This window comes from Electrona antarctica, assembly GCF_951216825.1.
Source record: "Electrona antarctica genome assembly, chromosome: 8".
Lineage (NCBI taxonomy): Eukaryota > Metazoa > Chordata > Actinopteri > Myctophiformes > Myctophidae > Electrona > Electrona antarctica.
Genome location: NC_136789.1, coordinates 45,899,699 through 45,920,168, shown reverse-complemented (window position 1 = coordinate 45,920,168; position 20,470 = coordinate 45,899,699). Strand labels below are relative to the sequence as shown.

Here is a 20,470-nt window from a genome sequence, read left to right as displayed (position 1 = left end):
GCCGCTATCGACTATGCTGAAAATACAACTTTTTTGTTTCTGGGTGTATTTGCATGTAATACCTCCATTCTGACTAATTCAGGTGTGTGGAATTCTGATACTATTTTAACCATTTTGGATGATATTTACCTTGAAAGGTCATGGTCATTTTGCTATTCCGAAGACCGTGGCCATAACCTGGCCATTGTTAGGAGTAAAACCTGGTGCAATTACTCTAATGCAACTAATTGTGACATTTACAATTCATTTCTGATATTATTTTGACCATTAAGGATCATCTTGTCATCTTGTCAGATATCAATATGTGTTTTTAATCAATAACTCAATTCCAATGTTTGACTTTACTGTCACTTTTATTGTATTTTTTCCACAATTATTTGTTTTATTTATAACAAAAGACATGAACCTAAAAAATATAACAATTCTAAATGTCCCCCTTAAAATTATATTTTAATTAGGTGCTTTAATTAGAAAATAAGACGTAGAAATAAAAGTGACGTACAAATAAAATCATAACAAAATCAAATAATTTCACACAAAGTGCACCATTGTGTGAATGCAAGTTAGTGTGATGGGTTTTTACATGAGGGATTTTACAGTTTTCCATGGCAGAATATGCCAACATTTATCTGGAACACTGCCAAGACCTTGGTGGTCAACAGTCAGGCTGGACACCCATCCTGGGGTGGACCCCCATGGCTCATGGTATCTCAAACAAATCAAGGTTCTAGAGTTCACACATCCTGAGCTCTACAGGCAATTTTCTATAGGCCAGTGGTTTGTTCAGGATCGCCACACACAATGCAAATTCTGTGGCAGAATTTGAGCTCTTGTTCCACGAGATTGGGTCAATCACCAATCTTGTCCTCAACCTTCTCACCAACAACCACACCATGAGACACACAGAATGCCATCTCCAGCATGCACTGAGTACCAGTCGCCGCCTTACATTCAACCGTAGAATCTCCAGCTGCTAGTTCGGGATATGGTGTGATTTCAAGCCTGTGGCAATGCCACCATCATTGTCAGCTCTGTTCTCTAATGATGAGGTGCTCCCAGCGAAGGTGGTGACGAGATACCAGACCTCTTGAACTGGATGGAGGAGGCAGACACCAGATTGGTGGTGCATGTGGAGTGGGCTGTTCGTGTGAAACAGTGCAAGAGAGTTGTCATAGTATCTAATGAAACAGACACCTTTGCATTACTGCTGTACTACACCCCATACTTCCAATCACTGGGGGTGAAGGAGATCTGGCAGCAGTATGGCACTGGTGAGAAGTGGGGCACGCCGGCGCATGCTTCCACTGCATCAAGCAGTCTCTCATCTTGGAGCACCACTAGCCAAAACAGTGATCAAGGTGCATATCTGTGTACTGTGTATGTTTTATGTATCTTGTTTGTGTGTTACGGGTCCCCCTCGGAAATGAGATGCTGCATCTCAACGGGGCTATCCCTTCAATACAAATCTGAAATCTGAAATCTATGGCTTCTGACCCAGTACAATATTTAACAAACTTTGGAGACCTTGGACCTTGACAGAACAAGACACAGTGTTGGCAGAGAAGTAGCCTACTTGGTACGTGTCTGGGCGGGGGCCAAGTCAAGTACAACTGCTGAGACGTTTGATGCCACCAGTGCCAGAGCTGGACTTGATGCTCTCCCTCCCACAAGTAGTGTAATCAGAGGTCACATCCAAGAAGGTGCTTTTCTGGTGCATAGGGCTTGCCACCTGCTTGTGACAGCCAATGAACCCAAGGCAAGACAAGAGCCAAAGTGAATCATGGATGGGAGGAGCACTTTGGTACACTCCTGCCATCAAAATGTCTGAAGCCCTTACCACCCAGTTTGCTCACAGTATGCAAGTGTGCAGGGAAGTGTGACAGTCGGCGATGTGGCTGCTATGCTGCTGGAGTTCCCTGCATCATATTCTGCCATGGAAAACTGGAAAATCCTCACACTAACCTGCATGCACACATATGTGGTGAAGAAAGAATTAAAATGGGGGGTAGAAGACGACAGCCTCCACGTGGCCTCCCTTGCAAGTAACAAGAGATGGTGCAAGACCAGCTTGTTAATTTAAACCAATGTCATAGTCATGCTGGCAGACCAAGGCATAAGAGGTCGGGGATCGACCCCAGGATGGGTGTCCATCCTGACTGTTGACCACCAAGGTCTGGCAGTGTTCCAGAAAAACGTTGGCATATTCTGCCATGGAAAACTGGAAAATCCTTCATGTAAAAACCCATCACACTAACTTGCATTCCCACAATGGTGCACTTTGTGTGAAATTGTTATTTGATTTTGTTATGATTTTATTTGTATGTCACTTTTATTTCTACGTAGTTTTATTTTCTAATTAAAGCACCTAATTCAAATATAAGTTTAAGGGGGTCATTTAGAATTGTTTTTTTTTTTTAGGTTCATGTCTTTTGTTATAAATAAAACAAATACCGGTAATTATTAAAGACAAAAATCGGAATTGAGTTATTGAATAAAAACACATTGATATCTGACAAGATGATCCTTAATGGTCAAAATAATATCAGAAATGAATTGTAAATGTCACAATTAGTTGCATTAGACTAATTGCACCGTTTTTTACACCAAACAATGGCCAGGTTATGGCCAAGGTCTTCGGAATAGCAAATTGACCATGACCTTTCAAGGTCAATAGTTCAAGTGAGAAATTCCCCCAACACCAGATTGCGAGCAGGTCTACAGGCTAGGTACTGGACTAATGTCGAGAAACCACTGTTCTCGATAAAGTACGTTTCAAAATGGTATAAAGGTCAATAGGGGGTATGTATTGGCTGTATGTGTGTATGTCGGTGTACACCACCAGGCATACATGGCCTACTTGTGTGCAATGCGCAAGTTGGCAGCTTGACAGAGTGCATTTCTAGTTACTTGCGCAAGCAGCACGCAAGTATTGTGGTCGGCTGGACCAAAAGTGGTATGTATGTATGTATGTATCTGTATGTCCCTAATTGGCTGTTGATGGTGACGTAATTAAGATATGTTTCGATGTTGGGTGGTTAAAAGGTAACGTATGTATGTATGTATGTATGTATGTATGTATGTATGTATGTATGTATGTATGTATGTATGTATGTATGTATGTATGTATGTATGTATGTATGTATGTATGTCTGTATGTCTGTATACATGTATGTATTTAAAAGGGGGGCTTTTTTGTAAAATCCCAGCCTACAATACCTTCATATATTTAAAATCCAATGTAAGGTTACCAGTGAAGGGCAACCTGCCTATTCACTGGGGACTATGCAAGGCAGAGGCGTCCACCCCCAATGTAAGGTTACCAGTGAAGGGCAACCTGCCTATTCACTGGGGACTATGCAAGGCAGAGGCGTCCACCCTCGTCCACACCCATGTATGTATGTATGTATGTGTGTGTGTGTGTGTGTGTGTGTGTGTGTGTGTGTGTGTGTGTGTGTGTGTGTGTGTGTGTGTGTGTGTGTGTGTGTGTGTGTGTGTGTGTGTGTGTGTGTGTGTGTGTGTGTGTCGGTAAGAATGGTGGTCGCTTATTGGCTGTTGATGGTGACGTAACTAAGGTACGCTTCAAGGTAGGTATAAGGACAAAGTATACTATATATAATATACTTTTCTTTTTCAAAAATCTTCAACAATGTGTTGCAAATGCAACACATTGTGAGCTACTGAGCGTGTACATTGGCTATTTTCAAATAGCTGAAGTACAAAATAGGGCTTAAGTGGTTATGTTTTGTATGTAGTGGAGAAGTAAATGTACAGAAAATTGGAAATACTCAAAACTACTTAAGTAAATGTAGTTATTACTTTACACCACTGATTTGCACAGAGATTTACACTCCACAGAGTACACCTTTCTAGTTATATTTGTTTCCCTGGCTGGGAATCAAGCAGTCTTAACTATTTCCCTAGAACACATTTATTTAGCTTTTAATTTGTACAGAGGAACAACGGTAGCAAAAATGATTCTATTAGCTTTAGCTTATCTTAACGTAGACCTATAATATCTCATATTATTGCCAGTAATTAAACAATTTAGTAAAAATGTGTTTTTTAACCCACCAACACCAAAGTAGTCTGTGCTGAAACCCAAGCATAAACTGTACCCGTATTATCATTTTTAATGTATAATTATGGCAAAAAAAAAGAAAAAAAATTGCCTCCTTTTGTCGAAGCAGATCCTTTCTCTTCTCATGCCAGCTATTCTCCTTTGGTGGTAGCCATTTCATTCCAGAAGTGCAATCGATTGTTCCATCACGTAGAATATTCCTGTTCATTCTTCTGTTTCTCCATGGCTTTAAGCTTATGCTTTACAAAGAAACTTTTTACTCAATCTCTTCAGAATCATCAGAAGGTGCCTCCGTAAGATCATCTGCTTTGGGGGTTGACTGATTGGTGATGGCCTCTGCTGTGACGTCCTGATTGGTGATTTCCTCTACTGTGATGTCCTGAAGTAAAATTGCTTGCTGCAGATCCATCTCATCATGTTTAGACTCTGACTCCTCCTCTGTATTCTGTCCCGAATCGTCATCTTGGCAGCCCTTTGGCACTGATAAAATAGTGGGGTTGTTGGGTGTCTGAGTGTTGCGATTGTTTGGCGTTAACCGTGTTGGGATTGTGGCCAGTTTGCGTCGGATGTTGGCCATGCAACCGGCAGAAGCCTCCTGGAGGACCTCATCTGTGGAGCCCATTAGAGACATTAGGCTGTCTCTGAGCTTGACAGATCCATACTGGTGCATGGTGATGCAGTTGGCGGGCTCCTTGGAGAGCTCAAACAGGGCCTGCACTGTGGCACGCTGGACTGAACTGTCCGTGGACGTGAGATAGTCTACCAAGTGGGGCACGGACCCAGCCTCCCCAAATAACTCCCTGTTGTTGGCCTGCATACAGCAGCAGGCGACGGCATCAGCCAAGTGGCGACGGAGACTATCATCAATTGTGTCAGCCAGGTCGGCAAGCATTTGTACAACACCCTGATCACTGATAAAAGCCAGATTCTTCTTATCCTTGGCTATTTTGGCTATGGCAGCACAAACACTCGCTAGCACCTCTTTTTTTGGTGACTTCAGCAAATTAACAAGGACTTCCAATCCACCTTGCGCAAAGCTGCGCACCATTAACCCTGCATCCCTTGCATTCTCGATGCATGGACAAATTGCCCATGCAGCACTGGCTTGGACATGTGTATTAGTGTTATTCAACAAGGACCAGAGCAGAGAAAATCCATTTTGGCGGTCAATGTTTTCCATATCAATGGCACAGACACCCACCGCTTTGGACGCATTCACAAGCAGAGCATCGTTGGTTCGAGTGAGCAGGTTGACCAGTGTCTCCATGGCTCCATGCTTGCGGATGATGTCTCTGTTGGCAGGAATCTGGGCACACTCCGCCAGAGCTCCTACCACATTGACCAGCACCTCTTCATCAGTCTGCTTCAACAGCAGGGCAACCAGCTTCTCCGGAGCCTTGTACTTCTGAAATTCAGCCACATTCTCTATGCTGATGGAACACTTCCAGATGGCTCCGGCGGCAGCGGCCAGGAGCAGCTTATTGTCCACATGGCTCAGCAGGGACACTAGGGGCTCCAGGCCCTTGTACTTACGCACCTCATCAATGATGCGCTTGTCCTTATTTGCACACTTAAATATAGTACGGGCACAGTGCATTTGAAGCTCCTGGTTGTCAAATCTGAGGGATTTGACAAGGCCCTTGATCATGCCCTTAGTTAGAATGGCTGTTCGGTAGTGTCTTTCTGAAGCACACTCCTCCAGAATTCCCACCACAGGAGTGAGCATGTTCTCGTGGGGGGACATGAGCAGGCGTGCCAGCACGGGGATGCCCCCAGCCTTTTGGATGGCCCTCTTATTCCTTGTACTCTTGCTACAGCTCCACAGCGCCAAAGAAACACACCGGGCCACCTCCACATCTTTCATCTGCTTGTCAGTCAGCTTGGCCGAAACGGGAACACATTCCAGCATCTCCAACAGTATCTTAATGCCTCTAGACTGCCTGACAGTATTCCTGGCTCTGCCGAACTTGGCCACATTGGCGATGGTCTCGGCTGACAGAGCCTGGAGGTCCTTCACCGGCGAGTCCAGGATCCTCACCATGGTCTGAAGGGAACCTAGGTCGGTGATGAGACGGGAGATCTGAGAGTTATGACTGATCTCCCTCAGGATCTTCAGAGAGCCAATTTTGCATCTGATGTCTTCTGTATTCAGCAAGTTAACGAGGACTTCAATGCCATCTACATCCCAGATGGCCAGTTGTGACATCTCCTCCAATAAATTAAAATCCCTAATGGCGCACAGAGCAATCACAGTGGCTGTTGGGTTGCCTATCCTAATGTATTTCACCAGCTTTTGGATCTGCCAGTACTCCTCTGAGGGCAGAGTGATGTTGTTGTTCATGGATGTCTCTCTATCTGTGTCTCTTTTGTCCTCAAGTAGACATCTAACAATATCTTTTTCATAGTGATGTGTTATGATAGCAATGTTTTTCACCTTACAACACCCTCACCAGCGCTCTGGTCTTACGTCACATACATACAACACAAACCATTGGCATGCATGACTGACAATGCCGATTTGTACAGTTGCCATTGCAGTTTGTCCATCATTGTCCTGAATTTGTCCATGGCTTCTTGGATGTTGGGAAAAATGTATGGAATTTCATGTAGGCTAATCGTCCCTCCTCAGTATGTGATTTAATCTACACCGAGTCCATTGATTTGTTTATGCAGCTTCCGCACTGAAACAGTTGTAATGCTACAACACTGTAATGCTACTGTATACTTCACTGTAATGCTACTGTATACTTCACTTCTACCTGGTACCGACCTGGGGGATTTCTCTGCTCCTCTCTCTTCCATTGAAATAAAAGTTTGGATTCATTAATACAACCTTAAATGAGTAGTTCACCCAACAAAATACTATATACCAGTAAGACGCCTGGGGACGAGAAGCGACCTTGCCCTAAAGGGCGAGATCGCGTGCACGCATCCGCCTGGGTGACAGCAGACTGCTGGGCGAGCACTGGCACTTTGGAATGGGGGGTCAGATCAACATATCCGCCTGGGTGACAGCAGACTGCTGAGTTTAAATGGACAGGTATCAGTCAAAAGGGAGCCATCAGGCCTGGGCCATGGCTCAGCGGTCCAGGCACTGTAATGGGAAAATGACATTTCAATCCATGTAAGGCAACTGCTCACAGAGGTAGGACAGGAAATAACTCTTCCACCTGTTACCAGCAGTCAAAAGCCTATTTGTGTGAATTCTAGCAGACTGGAAGGACCATATAAAGTCATGTGTTAAAGGAGTGTCTTGTTGTTTTCCAACCATGTGTTTCTTATTTTGAGAACTCTCGAACTGTATAAGAGAGGGTGTCAACCTGTGATTGGGGGATGTCATGATACATTCGTATGGTGGCATTTCCAGGAGCGCTCTTGATTAAATCCGTGATTGTGTTCCCAACACTTTTAAACCTTTCTTTGGTTCTGGACTTCGACTTCATTACACTTTGATTATGAGTTTAAGATATCCACTACAGCACCTTGGCTGGTAATCCAGTCTGGCGGTGTGCCGTGGGTTCGACTCCCGATCCCGACGGCCTTTGCTGCATGTCATCCCCCCATCTCTCTCCCCATTTCCTGTCAGCCTACTGTCTGTCCCTCCATCAAAAAATAAAAATAAAGGCGAAAGCCAAAATAAAAAAAAAGAAAGGTTAGGATGGATGGGGAAGGATCAACATATGGTATGTCAGAACAGGTCAGCTCCATATATGGAGATCTAAGGGTTGGAGGTTTGAGGTCAGATGTAAAGTTTCTGGTCAATATTGATGACATCAGGGATCTCCATATATGGGCTTAATATTGATCATGTACAGCAAGATATAATATGTTATATTAGTTTGCTAAAATAGACAATGACAATGTCTGTGTTTTTGTTGTTGTTTGTCAGTTATCAGTGATCAGCTGGTCAGAAAGTATTATGCCCAAGTAGTATGCCCAATGCCTATATTGCCAGCCAAACGAATCAAAAGTTAAATTAATAGGAAGTTATTTTAATAAACATTGACAAACGCTGACTGTATTGGATGTTCTGTTACGTCGTGGTGGGGAGCTATTTGTTTTATGCAACATGCTATTAGGAAATTGTGAATTGAGAGGTGTAATATAATAGATTGTCGTGGCAAAGCACAAAAGACAGCTGTGATTGTTGTGATTGTTTTGGATGGGGTTTGGATTTTGTCTCTCCAAAGTAAGAGGAAGAATCAGACCTGGGCATGCATGCCATCTTATGATGCCATCTCCAAGCAAGGTGGACTAACCAAGAGAATTGTACTATACACCGGGGCCAGATGGGGAAGCCTGGTATGGCTTGAAGATGCATATAGGATGCTTGGTAAGCTTTGCCCCCAGTTTAGGCATGAGAAATGAGAATATGTATAAGAGGAATTCAATTAAAATATGTAGGTAGATACTGTACATACAAATTCAGTACAGCATACATTTATGCATACAGTAGCCTTTGCAAGACAATGTCAATCAATCAATTAATAAATCAATACTAAATACTAGATTGATTCTAATAGCATTTTCCATGTTTATCTATCTGTCCTCCAAGCAAGTAAAGTTTTACTTACACTTTGTGGAGGGCATGTCAAATGCAGTAGTTGTCAATGTCATTGTGACAGAATGGTTATAGCCTACTTGAGTTGACACACTTGACATTATATTACGTATTACTGCCCAGTGCCTTAGTAAACCTCTTTACCTGCATGTTTTATACCTTGTTTTATTTGTGATCGCCTCACCTGTAACCTATAGGATGTGTTGTCCTGATTGGGAATTTGAACTGGCAGTTGTCCAGCACAGTCCGAAAATCCACAAATGTTTGTAGCCTATGTCTGACTTTCTGTGCATGGTTCTGTCTGTCTGTGTCCTTAAGGCGCAAGCTGGTGTCACACATATCTCTACTTGTCCCCTTGACCCCTTATACAATATATGGAGTTTCCTGATGTCATCACTATGATGACATCATATTACAGAGTAGCCTCTACAATACATGGTATAATTAAATGGGTACTACACTGAGTGCTCTGACAAATGAGTAGACTATACTTATGCAAGTCCGGAACAACAAATTTGGTAAACTGCTTGAATCTCGGGTTGGTTACTGACAGTCTAGAGAATGCTAGAGTAGGCTGGTCATACACAGAATAAAATCACACCCGTGTGAACTGAGTGGTGTAAGGTCTTATATAGACTGATCAGCTGTGGTCTGACGTAATGCCTGACGTAATGAAATCACACCCGTGTGAACTGGGTGACCATAGCAACCATGCTACTTTTTTGGTACGAACAGACAGACAGACAAACAGACAGACAGACACGTAAACTAACAAAGCCAGTTGTAGGAGTGGTTTACACCACTCAAAAGTAAAGGCGCTAACGCGTTTTTATCGTTACAGTTAGATGGGTGGGTTTCAAGCCTCATGCATTTTACACCGGTTAAGCACTGTGTAAGTATCGTTTTTACAAGTGCTATAATAAAGCCATTATAAAGCTATCATTAAACAGCTTATGACTTGTAATGCATAAAGTTGGTCAGCAGGTGTCACACTAGCACTGATGTAGGTCAGTCTACTCTAAAGTACACAGTGCTAGATGATGCATGGGCCTCTGTGCCAACTCTGGTTCCAGCAATGGAACTATGAATGATTATGCAAATATCACTTTGATGATGCATAGCCGACAATCCGACATCATCCGACATATTGCTATAGTGTAGCTGCAAAGGAGCATAATTTAAAGTGAACAGAATTCAGAACTTCAGAAATGTGCCAATCTGGTGGCATCCAAAAAAGCCTTAACAAAAAAGTGGCTTACAAATGTTATACCAACTATGAATGAATGGATTGATTTAATCTATAGTATATTTATTATGGAGAGAATTACATTCAGCTTCAGAGGTCAAGTTGAAGTCTTCACAGATAACTGGTTTAGACCATGTTTCTACCATAAGACCTGATTTTGTATAGATTCAGTTAAACCTGTTTAACCTGTATGCACCTGTTTGAGGTACTTATGTATTATGAATGATCATCAATAGAGAAGAGAGGCAGACATCTCCCCTTGTGTGTATTGTACGTATATTGTCTTGTTTTGTTTTCGGAACGTCAATTGTCAGTCGTTTTCATGTATGTTTGATTCAAATTCAATAAAACTATGTGCCAATCAATAAAGTGATTCACATTTTACCATTATCACAGTATTTTATAAGTGACCTACTGGCTACTGCCCTACAAACAAAGCCTAAGTGCAGTACACAAAGTGTCAAACTGATAGGCTACTGCGCTGCAGGGTTCGTCAGTGTACGGTGCAGGTGCCCCAGCCCCAGGGATAGGTTGGGGGAGGGGGGGGGGGGGGTGACGGGGTCCCCATCATCTCATCCCAGGTGGTCCCCTCTCCCCCGTTCAGCTAAAAGTCTCGCGACGCTAGAGATTTAATCAAGGGGGGGGAGAGTTGAGATTGAATCACCGATCTGACCTGATATGAGGAGGCTGAGTTATTCCAAATTATATAGAGCGGTGGGCGGTCATACCCACATGCCCTGCTCAGACCAACACTCAGAAAGTCACGGGCTGAATAGCGCAACTGTTTGTTCCCCAAGGAGCGGAGTTTCATTTTGAGTGTTGAGTTGACGTGCTTGTATGGGGGAGTTAACGGAGGTTTTACTTTGCTCCCCGTCAACATAAAGCTGTTACATACCCTATCGCCCTGCATCCAGCAGCTGGGCGACCGCGGTGAAGTTGGTTTCAGTGACCGATCAGTTGAACATGGCTCTGACACCGAAGTGGCTAGCAAGCGTGCTGTTTATCCTCTTCTGGTCTGCCACAGCGGCGGGTGCCGCTGGCAGGACGAGAGTTTACTATGTCGGCATCAAAGAGGATCTGTGGGATTACACACCGACTGGAAAAAACCTCATCAACGGGAAAGACATCGCAGATGACGAGTGAGTTTGTGGCGTGTTTTGTGCTCAGTGACAGTTTTCAGTTGGTTGTCTACTCTAGAGATCCGTTATCCTTATCCTTCTTTTACTGTAAAAGATAGTATAGCTACCATTATGTTTTAGGACTTTCAGTTAACTTTCAAGGCAGCCGTGTCCTCAGGAACCCCCACTAAACCCCTTGACAACAAACTGAATATCAGCGTTTAAATGCTATAGCCTATAATTCCTTGGTTTATGGCAATGGCAAACAGTGCACCGGTCTGTTTCAGATAGTCAATAATATATCTAGTATTATTATATTATACCTACTCAGCTTCACCTATCATACTTTTAGTAGAAAGAAGGCTTTGCCATAGTATATATCTGACTGTAGCTTACAGTTAATAGGCAAGTAAGGCAACAGGTGTAGCCTATTAGACTACCAAAGGGAATCAATTAAACAGATCCAACTTATCCAAGTATTTCAATATCTCCGTAATTATGCGAAGTGTGTGTGTGTGTGTGTGTGTGTGTGTGTGTGTGTGTGTGTGTGTGTGTGTGTGTGTGTGTGTGTGTGTGTGTGTGTGCGTGCGTGCGTGCGCCGGATTTAGAACCAGCATAGCCATCATTTTATGTTCAGGTTGATTTCAGATAAGAATCTCCAATAGACCTATCATTTTCCCATTATGGATTGCAGTAGGCCTAGTTCAGTCGAGGAGTTCCATCTGGCAGCTGATAATACACACTGCATTAGCTAGAAGTTTGGGGTGGGGTCAAATAGCTATGGGTTGTCCAAGGTCATACAAACTCTTACAGTGAATGGAATGAATGGCATTTTGTCTGTATTGGTAGAAGTTCTGGTGGTTTTCTGTCCTTTCTTCCAATAAGTGTCTTCCACATTTCCCTCACAACATAATATGTGGATTAGTCCCTTTTATTATACAGGTTAGTCATTCAGCTGATGCACTGACTCAGGCTTGAATTTTGTAGATACCCTATACAAGTACACATTGGTAAGGATTAAGAGATTGGAGCTCCATTGTGCCCTGACACTTTGATAGGAGAGAGATGTATAGGCCTACATACATACATACATACATACATACATACATACATACATACATACATACATACATACATACATACATACATACATACATACATACATACATATACATACAGTATGTACGTACGTACACACACACACACAACACACAACACACACACACACACACACACACACACACACATTTTTTGTTTTATTTTTTTCTGTGTTTTTAATTCAGTTTGATTCTGGATTTGCTCATTTAAGTTGAGTTTTTATTTTTTCAGTTTCATTTGCATTTACTATGCAATCGTGCATTTCCCGTAAGTCAGTTGTTTGTTTGGTTGGTCGCCCCCAGGCATGACCTCATCAGGAATTGAGATCCCTGATGTCATCAATATTAAGCCCATATATGGAGATCCCTGATGTCATCAATATTAAGCCCATATATGGAGATCCTTGATGTCATCAATATTGGCCAGCAACTCTACATCTGACCTCAAACCCTTAGATCTCCATATTTGGAGCTGACCTGTTCTGACATTCCATCCCATCCGTCCTTCCTCTTCGATGTCTCCCTTTTGACTGATACCTGTCCATTTAAACTCTAGACGGGCCAGCCCCAAAGTTATTAGTGCAGCCGCACCCGGCAGCCAGCGAAAACTAGAGTTCTCAACATGCCCAAAAATTAAGGCCTGGCCCTACCTGGGCCCTCATCAAACCCTGTACACTGCCCCCGCTGCCACCCTTAGATGATATATGGAGCTGACCCGTTCTGACATTCCATATGTTGATCTGACCTCATCAAACCCTGTACACTCAAGACACGCTCCATATATGGCCAGTACAGAATTCATTCCATATGTTGATCTGACCCCCCCATGCCAAGGCGCCAGCACTCACCCAGCAGTCTGCTGTTACCCAGGCGGATATGTTGATCTGACCCTCCATTTCAAAGCGCCAGCGCTCGCACAGCAGTCTGCTGTCACCCAGGCGGATGCGTGCACGCGACCTCGCCCTAGAGTCGCTCACCCAGCAGTCTGCTGTCACCCAGGCGGATGCGTGCACGCAACCTCGCCCTAGAGTCGCTCGCCCAGCAGTCTGCTGTCACCCAGGTGGATGCGTGCACGCTTCTCGCCCTCAGGCGTCATAGGCATCCCACCCTCAATAAACACGCACCACGATTACAATTTAGGCATCTAGCACAGTGGTTCCCAAACCTTAGCTCAAAGACCCAAAAGTGAATTTTGATGTAACTTGATGTAACACTACTTCTTGGAAATATTGGAATTATTTTTAATTGATGAAAAAGTTGTGATCATTTCGTTTTTAGAAAAATATATATATTTTTTAAATGTCGGAAATGAAGAAAAGGGGATATTTACTCTACTCCGACCTATGTCGGACTTACTCTAGGTCCGACATAAGGAAATCACCCGTCACTCCCGACATGCGTTGCACGGCTTGCGCCGTGCTTGGAGTTAGGGGTTTGCGTTAGGTTGTTGTTCCAGTTAACAATGAACCTATAGCATCTGTCTAAACATGCTATACATTCTTAACATTTGTGGTCAAGAACAACAAACAAAACATGAGACAAAACATTGAGAAACTGGACTGTCTTCACCCATTAGGGCTTCCGTTATAACATGCAGAACAGACACACTACTCACAAAAAAACACCAGTGTAAAAAATGGACAAACATTTACCGTATTACGCTGTCTTGTTTAGGGCTGACGCTATACATCAGTGGGCATAAATAACCCACTGCGTTGCAGACAGGACAGATGCAGCTTGTGACCTGGATGACAACTGAGTTGACAGTGTTCCACTCCAAGTTGTGGTGAGGCTTGCTGACATTAAAGGAATGACGAACAGAAGTGAGATGGTTGATCCTTCAGGTGGAAGCACTGGTCACAATAGCACAATGTAACACACACACAAGCAAGCACGCACGGTCCCACATACGTACACACACACACACACACACACACACACACACACACACACACACACACACACACACACACACACACACACACACAGAAATGGCCATCCTGGCACTGCTCACAGATGAAGAAGGTGGCAGGTCTTTCAGACTGGTTTCTAGGTTTCTAGAAACCTATTAATCCTACCTCCCGTTGTTGTCGATCACCTCGGGAGTGTTTTGGCTACATCATTGTCTTGTTCACAACTAATGTCCAGATTGGTCACAAATTGTTAGGTACTATAAATTGATACCTATTTAATAATGCTAATTAGAAAGGACTGTATAATAATAACTTCGATAGCTCAGCCAGAAAACCCAAATGTAGCGCTGTCTTTACCTTAAAAATGAGTTGAAAAAATGAATTGCCCTTTAAATCCTGAATGTACCAAGACAGCTATACTGAACCATAAAAATACCTTAAGTAATTTGAAGGCAGACGCAAATAAACTTAGGAGGAAGGTTTCAGGTTTTACAATGTTTTAGTAGGTAATAGATTCAATTTACAGAGAAATGTATTGGAATTCAGCTAGTACAAAATAATTTAGAAAATAATTTAAAAATAATATAGTCCAAATGTCCGAGTGCCGAATTCTCTTCTCCTCAGCATTGTTCCGGGCTTAATACTAGGAATGACGTCAGTTCATTGGCTTGTAGATAGTTCATATCCGTAATGTCAGAGGGGCACGTCCCACGGTGGCGCGGTTGGCGAGTGCTCATTGGTCCAACACATTGATGGAGAAGGCGTCGTAACGTAGCCGTCACAAGTTAGGAAGTGTCTTGATTCCTCTGTTGGGTGCGTTGCCCTGGCAACCTGACTCTCACCCTGAGCTGCTATCTACTTTCTCACTAGGCACCAAGGTCAAATGCATGTAGGCTAAAATCACAAAAGGGCTACAGTATTGCAAGTTCCCGGACGGGGGAAAGACAGAGAGCCTAGTAGAGACAGTAAATCTGAACCTGGCGTCAGAAATCCATAATATAAATATGATAAAATAAGGCACGTGCATGCGGTGACCTGACATTTATAGATTAGATGAACAACCCTGTGTAAACAGGCAGTAGGCTAAGAGTAAAATGATGGTATGAAGAGTAAGGTGACAAAATATGAATGCCACGGCCTGGGCCAAAGTTCAGGAGGATATGGGACAGAATATGGTAAAGTGACCAACTGGACATGAGTTTGTAAACAAGACAACAATGTATCCATCAAGCGCCTTGGATAAAGGCGCTATATAAATGCACCATTTAAACTCTGAATCCACACCTCCCGGGTTCGAATCCCCCTGCTGTCACTATTTTGTCCAACAACCGCTGACTACATTTCTTTTTAAGTATAGTTTTAGACCACGACGGAGGGGCGCCGTCTATAGCGAACTTGAGCCACGAGAGACACCACCGAGCGCGCCGTGTCGAACGTTGCGAAGTTGTGTCACAGAAGGGTCTTTACGCAACCCTATCGGCATCTTGAATCACACAGATGGCGTTTGATGTTCCTTGGCCTACTGGGAGTGTGCAAAGTTGTATGGCAATCAGTCCAGCGATGCCTGAGAGAGATTAGCTGCTCACAGACACACAGGCAGGGGCATAATCCCCTCGAACCTGATGCTTTAGCTTAGATTCAGTAGCCTAGCTGGAGCTTTTCCTTCCTCTCTACTGTGTGGGTGTTCAACTCTAGATCTACGTACTTGTCTAATTTCATGGAATAGGACTAATACACAAAGAACACCTGTATTCTCTCTTTCTAGGAATTACAACTGTTTATCTCCAGACAAGATCGAGGTCCACTTTAAAAAATAAGTAATATAAATTTCATCTTCAACAGGATGTAATCTATCTCAGTGCATGGTTCTCAAAATCCAGCGGTCCTTGAGGTGGTTCTATGGTGGTCCCCAGCTAAATGAGCTTAGCCACTTTTGTTTTGTTTGTGGCTTTCACCATGATTTAATATTTTTTATAGAGGGATAGACAGTAGGCTGACAGGAAATGTGGGGAGAGATGGGGAGGTGACATGCAGTAAAGGCCGCCGGGATCGGGAGTCGAACCCGCAGCACACTGCCAGACTGGGCTACCAGCCATGGTGCCTGGACCGCTGAGCTCCGGCCCAGGCCCAGTTTAACCACGTTTTGGTAATTTTATCGTTTTTAGCGCCGTCTGATCATGCCTGCGACCTAAAGGCAAACTAAGAGACAATGTAAAATACACAGGTTGTGCAAAGTTAAACATTCAAACATCTCCTATCTGTAATATTATTGCCCAATGGCCTTTGAGGAATGTCAGACATGTACAGTATTCTGTGCTCCAGCAATCTGGGAACCCATTGGCAAAAGGCAACAGTCTGTCTCAAGAGACGAGTGCTCTAGTGATGTACTTTGCAGATCTAACATGGTTTTATACTATACACTTTCACATGATGAAATGTGCTCACTGAAGTATTTCAGAACAAGCAGTTGTTCTAGTTTAGGCTGTATATGTTCAGTATGTAGGCTGTTCGTCAGCCATTGGAGATTGACGCTTGTCACTAATCTAGTCCAGCAGTTTCAAAGGAATGTAAAAGTTAGAATTAGTCCAACCCAAGCTGATCAAACAACCTCCTATGGGCTGAAGACAAACATAAAGCTATTGCAAAAACACAGATCTTTTCATGCACTGTTGGCAAAACTGTGTGCTTATAGTGCTTAGTATACCCATGATAATAAATAATTCATAACTATTCATGTTACATTGGACCATGACACTTGGGTACTTTTTATTTAGTTCAGTATTATTATGAGCTTTGTCTGTGATTTGTGTATAGTCTGCTTAAAGGAGAATTCCATACTAGAAGGCTTTCTTACCTTATTTGTAGTTGCTACGTCCCCACCAAAGAGGTCCAGGTGTTATTTTGTGCAAAAGTGCATTATTGGCTATTTCCCCTACCATAAGCCCTCAATGGGGGTTGGGTTTTTGTGCTAATTCGCTTATTTCCATCGAAATAAGTAGTAAAGTGTGCCGCTTGGGATACTATTTACATTATGAAGAGAGGATATATATACAAAACAAATGTGCGACAAATGTTTTGAGCGATGGAAATAAGCGAATTAGCACAACACCCCATAGCCCCATTCAATTCAATGCAATTCAATGCAATTCATTGAGGGCTTATGGTAGGGGAAATAGCCAATAATGCGCTTTTACACAAAATAACACCTGGACCTCTTTGGTGGGGACGTAACAACTACAAATAAAGGTAAGAAAGCCGTCTAGTATGGAATTCTCCTTTAAGTGTACTGTCTGTCTCAATGTACATTCTAATATCACACTAATGTAAACTTCATGTACCTTGTTGAAAGTATTACATCTTTGTCAACTTGTCACGGTACAAATTGACAAGCCCTACTATGAACTTCAAGTGATTCTGACAATTCTGCCCTGTAGCAACCTTCTATGAATTGCTGAGAGAAAAATAACTTACAGAGATAGAGGAACAACATAACCCAGAGTGACATGCAGTGGCACAGGTCAGCGCCATTATTTCCGACGGCACGACTTGGTCCAGACTAATGTGCCTTCGGAATTATGAGCGGATCCCCAGTGGCACATGCCTTATCCTAATTCAACACCCTCTTATGTGTCCATTCACTCATTCATTATAATACTCATGTCACCCCTATCCCTCTCTCTGTCTCGTAGGCATGCAAAAGTATTCTTGGAGGGAGGGCCCCATCGCATTGGCAGAACGTACAAGAAGGCCATGTTCCGACAATACACAGATGCCTCATACACCCGTGAGGCCCCCAGACCTGCCTGGCTGGGGTACCTGGGGCCCATACTGCGGGCGGAGGTTGATGATGTCATAATGGTGCACTTGAAGAACTTTGCCTCCAGGAACTACTCCATGCACCCTCACGGAGTCTTCTATGAGAAGGATGCTGAAGGTATTAAACTTATCCTGTTTTTAGATGCACACACATGTTGATGACAAGAGTGTACAAATGGAACCACAAGTTTGGACCTGTGATGGGAGTCATGGGACACTGGGGCACATTTCACACTCCTAGTGCACTCTTATACCTAGATGATGAGAGTAATATTTTATTGTATTCGAATATTTTAGTTTTTTTTACCACAGGAGAATTCCAGACCAGCGCTTTTCTTACCGTAATCTGATCTTATTATATCCAACAACCAGTGGTAGAGGTGAAAAAATGTATACGTTTGCAAGTTACCGCAGTGGGGGCAGCCATGTTTGTTGATGTTTGGTCCAGTGCTGTTGTTTGGCGTCATCGAGTTGAAACGGCACTGATTGGCCGTACAGATTTTCAACCGAGTCTTACCCCACCATAGACAGCGTCACCTGACCAGAGCCTGAATCGCCAGAACAATGGCCGTGGCTAGCGATCAGGGGCTGAAGCCAGGGCAGGCTAGATGTACTCATGACACAAACGGTTTTTTTTGCGGCTTACGCCTTTTATTGGTTTTTGAAGGGACAGACAGTAGGCTGACAGGAAACGGGAGAGAGATGGGGGAAGACATGCAGTAAAGGCCGTGTCGGGCTCGGGAGTCGAACCCGCGGCACACTGCGACTGGATTACCAGTCGGGTGCCCAGACGGTTACGCCACCGCCTGGGCTAATTCATGTAAATTAACGTGTGAAATAATAAATGCTTGTGGTGTAATGGCCTACATGCTCCTTCTGATACGTTTCAGATGTCTTGACTGTCTGAACCGGACATTTCTTTTCCGACGTCGGAAGGAGCCTGTATTGGCCTTTAGAGTGAATGATCATTTTAGGTCTTCAAATTAGAACAAATATAAATATAATAACATTATACAATATATGTTTGTTTGTTCATTAAGAGACGTTTACGTGATCCCAGGCATCAGAATAGTCCGAAGTTACACTGTGGCCCTTACAAATCGTAGACACATCTACTGTAAGTGAATACTACCAGCCTTTGCTTTTTTTGTTAGTTGTTTTTCTTTCAGAATTTTGTTTATGATACCTTCAGGGGATAAACCACACAAAGGTTTATCTGATAAAACTAGTTTCGATGTTTCTCTTTTGGGTCACTGGGACAAGCCTTATTCTCACTGCTACTCCCATGTCTAACTGGACTATTTTCAACAATGGTCAGAAAACAGGCGTATAATAGACACAAATGCTTTGTCTGCATGGCCTTATATTGTTTATGCTCTAGAAGCTGGCCAAAACTGTGTGTGTGTGTGTGTGTGTGTGTGTGTGTGTGTGTGTGTGTGTGTGTGTGTGTGTGTGTGTGTGTGTGTGTGTGTGTGTGTGTGTGTGTGTGTGTGTGTGTCACGCTGTTACACCACCCGCCCGCCGTGTGTGTGTGTGTGTGTGTGTGTGTGTGTGTGTGTGTGTGTGTGTGTGTGTGTGTGTGTGTGTGTGTGTGTGTGTGTGTGTGTGTGTGTGTGTGTGTGTGTGTGTGTGTGTGTGTGTGTGTGTGTGTGTGTGTGTGTGCGGGAAGCGAGCTTCGTTCGCTTCCCGCGTTTACGCGTCTTACTTGTTAACTCACATTCTATTGTAACAGATACAGTACATACTCAACTACAGTTTCTAAGGAATCTGAGCACACTTACTCAGTTGTTATGCAATCCCCCCCCCCCCACACACACACACGAACAGATATAGTGTACACACAAAGTACAGACAGACAAACACACACACACACACACACACACGTGCGCGCGGACGCACTCTCTCACCCAATCAGGCTTGCTATCCTATGAATCTCCCAGGCTTTACAGGGATTTCGTAAATACCTTTTCCCTTCTTGAGACCAGCTTTATTTATCGTGTCTCCTTGAGACAGACAATGAACGATGGCCTATTTTTTCTTTTTCTTTTTTTCTTCTTTTTCTTTTTTATACAGTCAGAAGTTATAGGGGTTCTGATGCAATCTGGGACAGTCATGCAGTCAAAGGATGCAGTTTAACAGGAAGGATATATAATATTGTACATTCCCTCATGTTACAGAAGGACAGCTTCTTGGAAGGTATCCAGAACAATTTCAGAGCATACCTATTTACACGCACCTCGACAGTGGGTGCAGGGCCAATAAGGCAATTATGGAAGGAGGTAGGGCCCGCACACCATTCTTTTGGTAAAGAATTACTTAATTAATAAATAAACGACAACGTTTCGATCTTGACAGATCTTCGTCAGGTCAGGTATCCAGAACAAGCCATGAAATAAAACGGCTTGAAATAAAATATTTTCAACTATGTCTTTGCTATTCGTCAGACAATGAAGTATATACAGTAGGACTTACAGTAAGTGGTTAAAGCCATGTGAAAAGACTACGGTAAGTACGGAGGGAATCAAAGTTCACTGGTGTAGCTACCAATTTTACAGGTCAATTTAATGTTTACTAGTGAGCACACAAATCATATGGAATATGGTAATGGAGTGGAGATATGGAAGGAATTATGTCATCGGAT

The 20,470-nt window shown here is 43.2% G+C and overlaps 2 protein-coding genes across 2 annotated transcripts in view; one reads left to right on the top strand and one right to left on the bottom strand.

Moving 5' to 3' along the window:
* Positions 1–4,334: 4,334 nt before the first annotated feature.
* On the bottom strand, positions 4,335–6,419 carry LOC306928798 (outer dynein arm-docking complex subunit 2-like; the record flags this gene model as incomplete). The annotated part of the gene is made up of 1 exon (XM_079509070.1): positions 4,335–6,419. The coding sequence occupies one exon, from the start codon at positions 6,417–6,419 to the stop codon at positions 4,335–4,337; it is 2,085 nt and encodes a 694-aa protein (XP_079365196.1).
* Positions 6,420–10,578: 4,159 nt separating this feature from the next.
* The window catches only part of LOC306927625 (ferroxidase HEPHL1-like), a 30,000-nt gene continuing 20,108 nt past the window's right edge, over positions 10,579–20,470 (top strand). The window contains exons 1-2 of the mRNA XM_079507425.1: positions 10,579–11,024; positions 17,703–17,947. Of these exons, the coding sequence (XP_079363551.1) occupies positions 10,849–11,024; positions 17,703–17,947 (421 nt within the window). The 5' untranslated portion in view covers positions 10,579–10,848. The remainder of the gene's footprint in view (positions 11,025–17,702; positions 17,948–20,470) is intronic.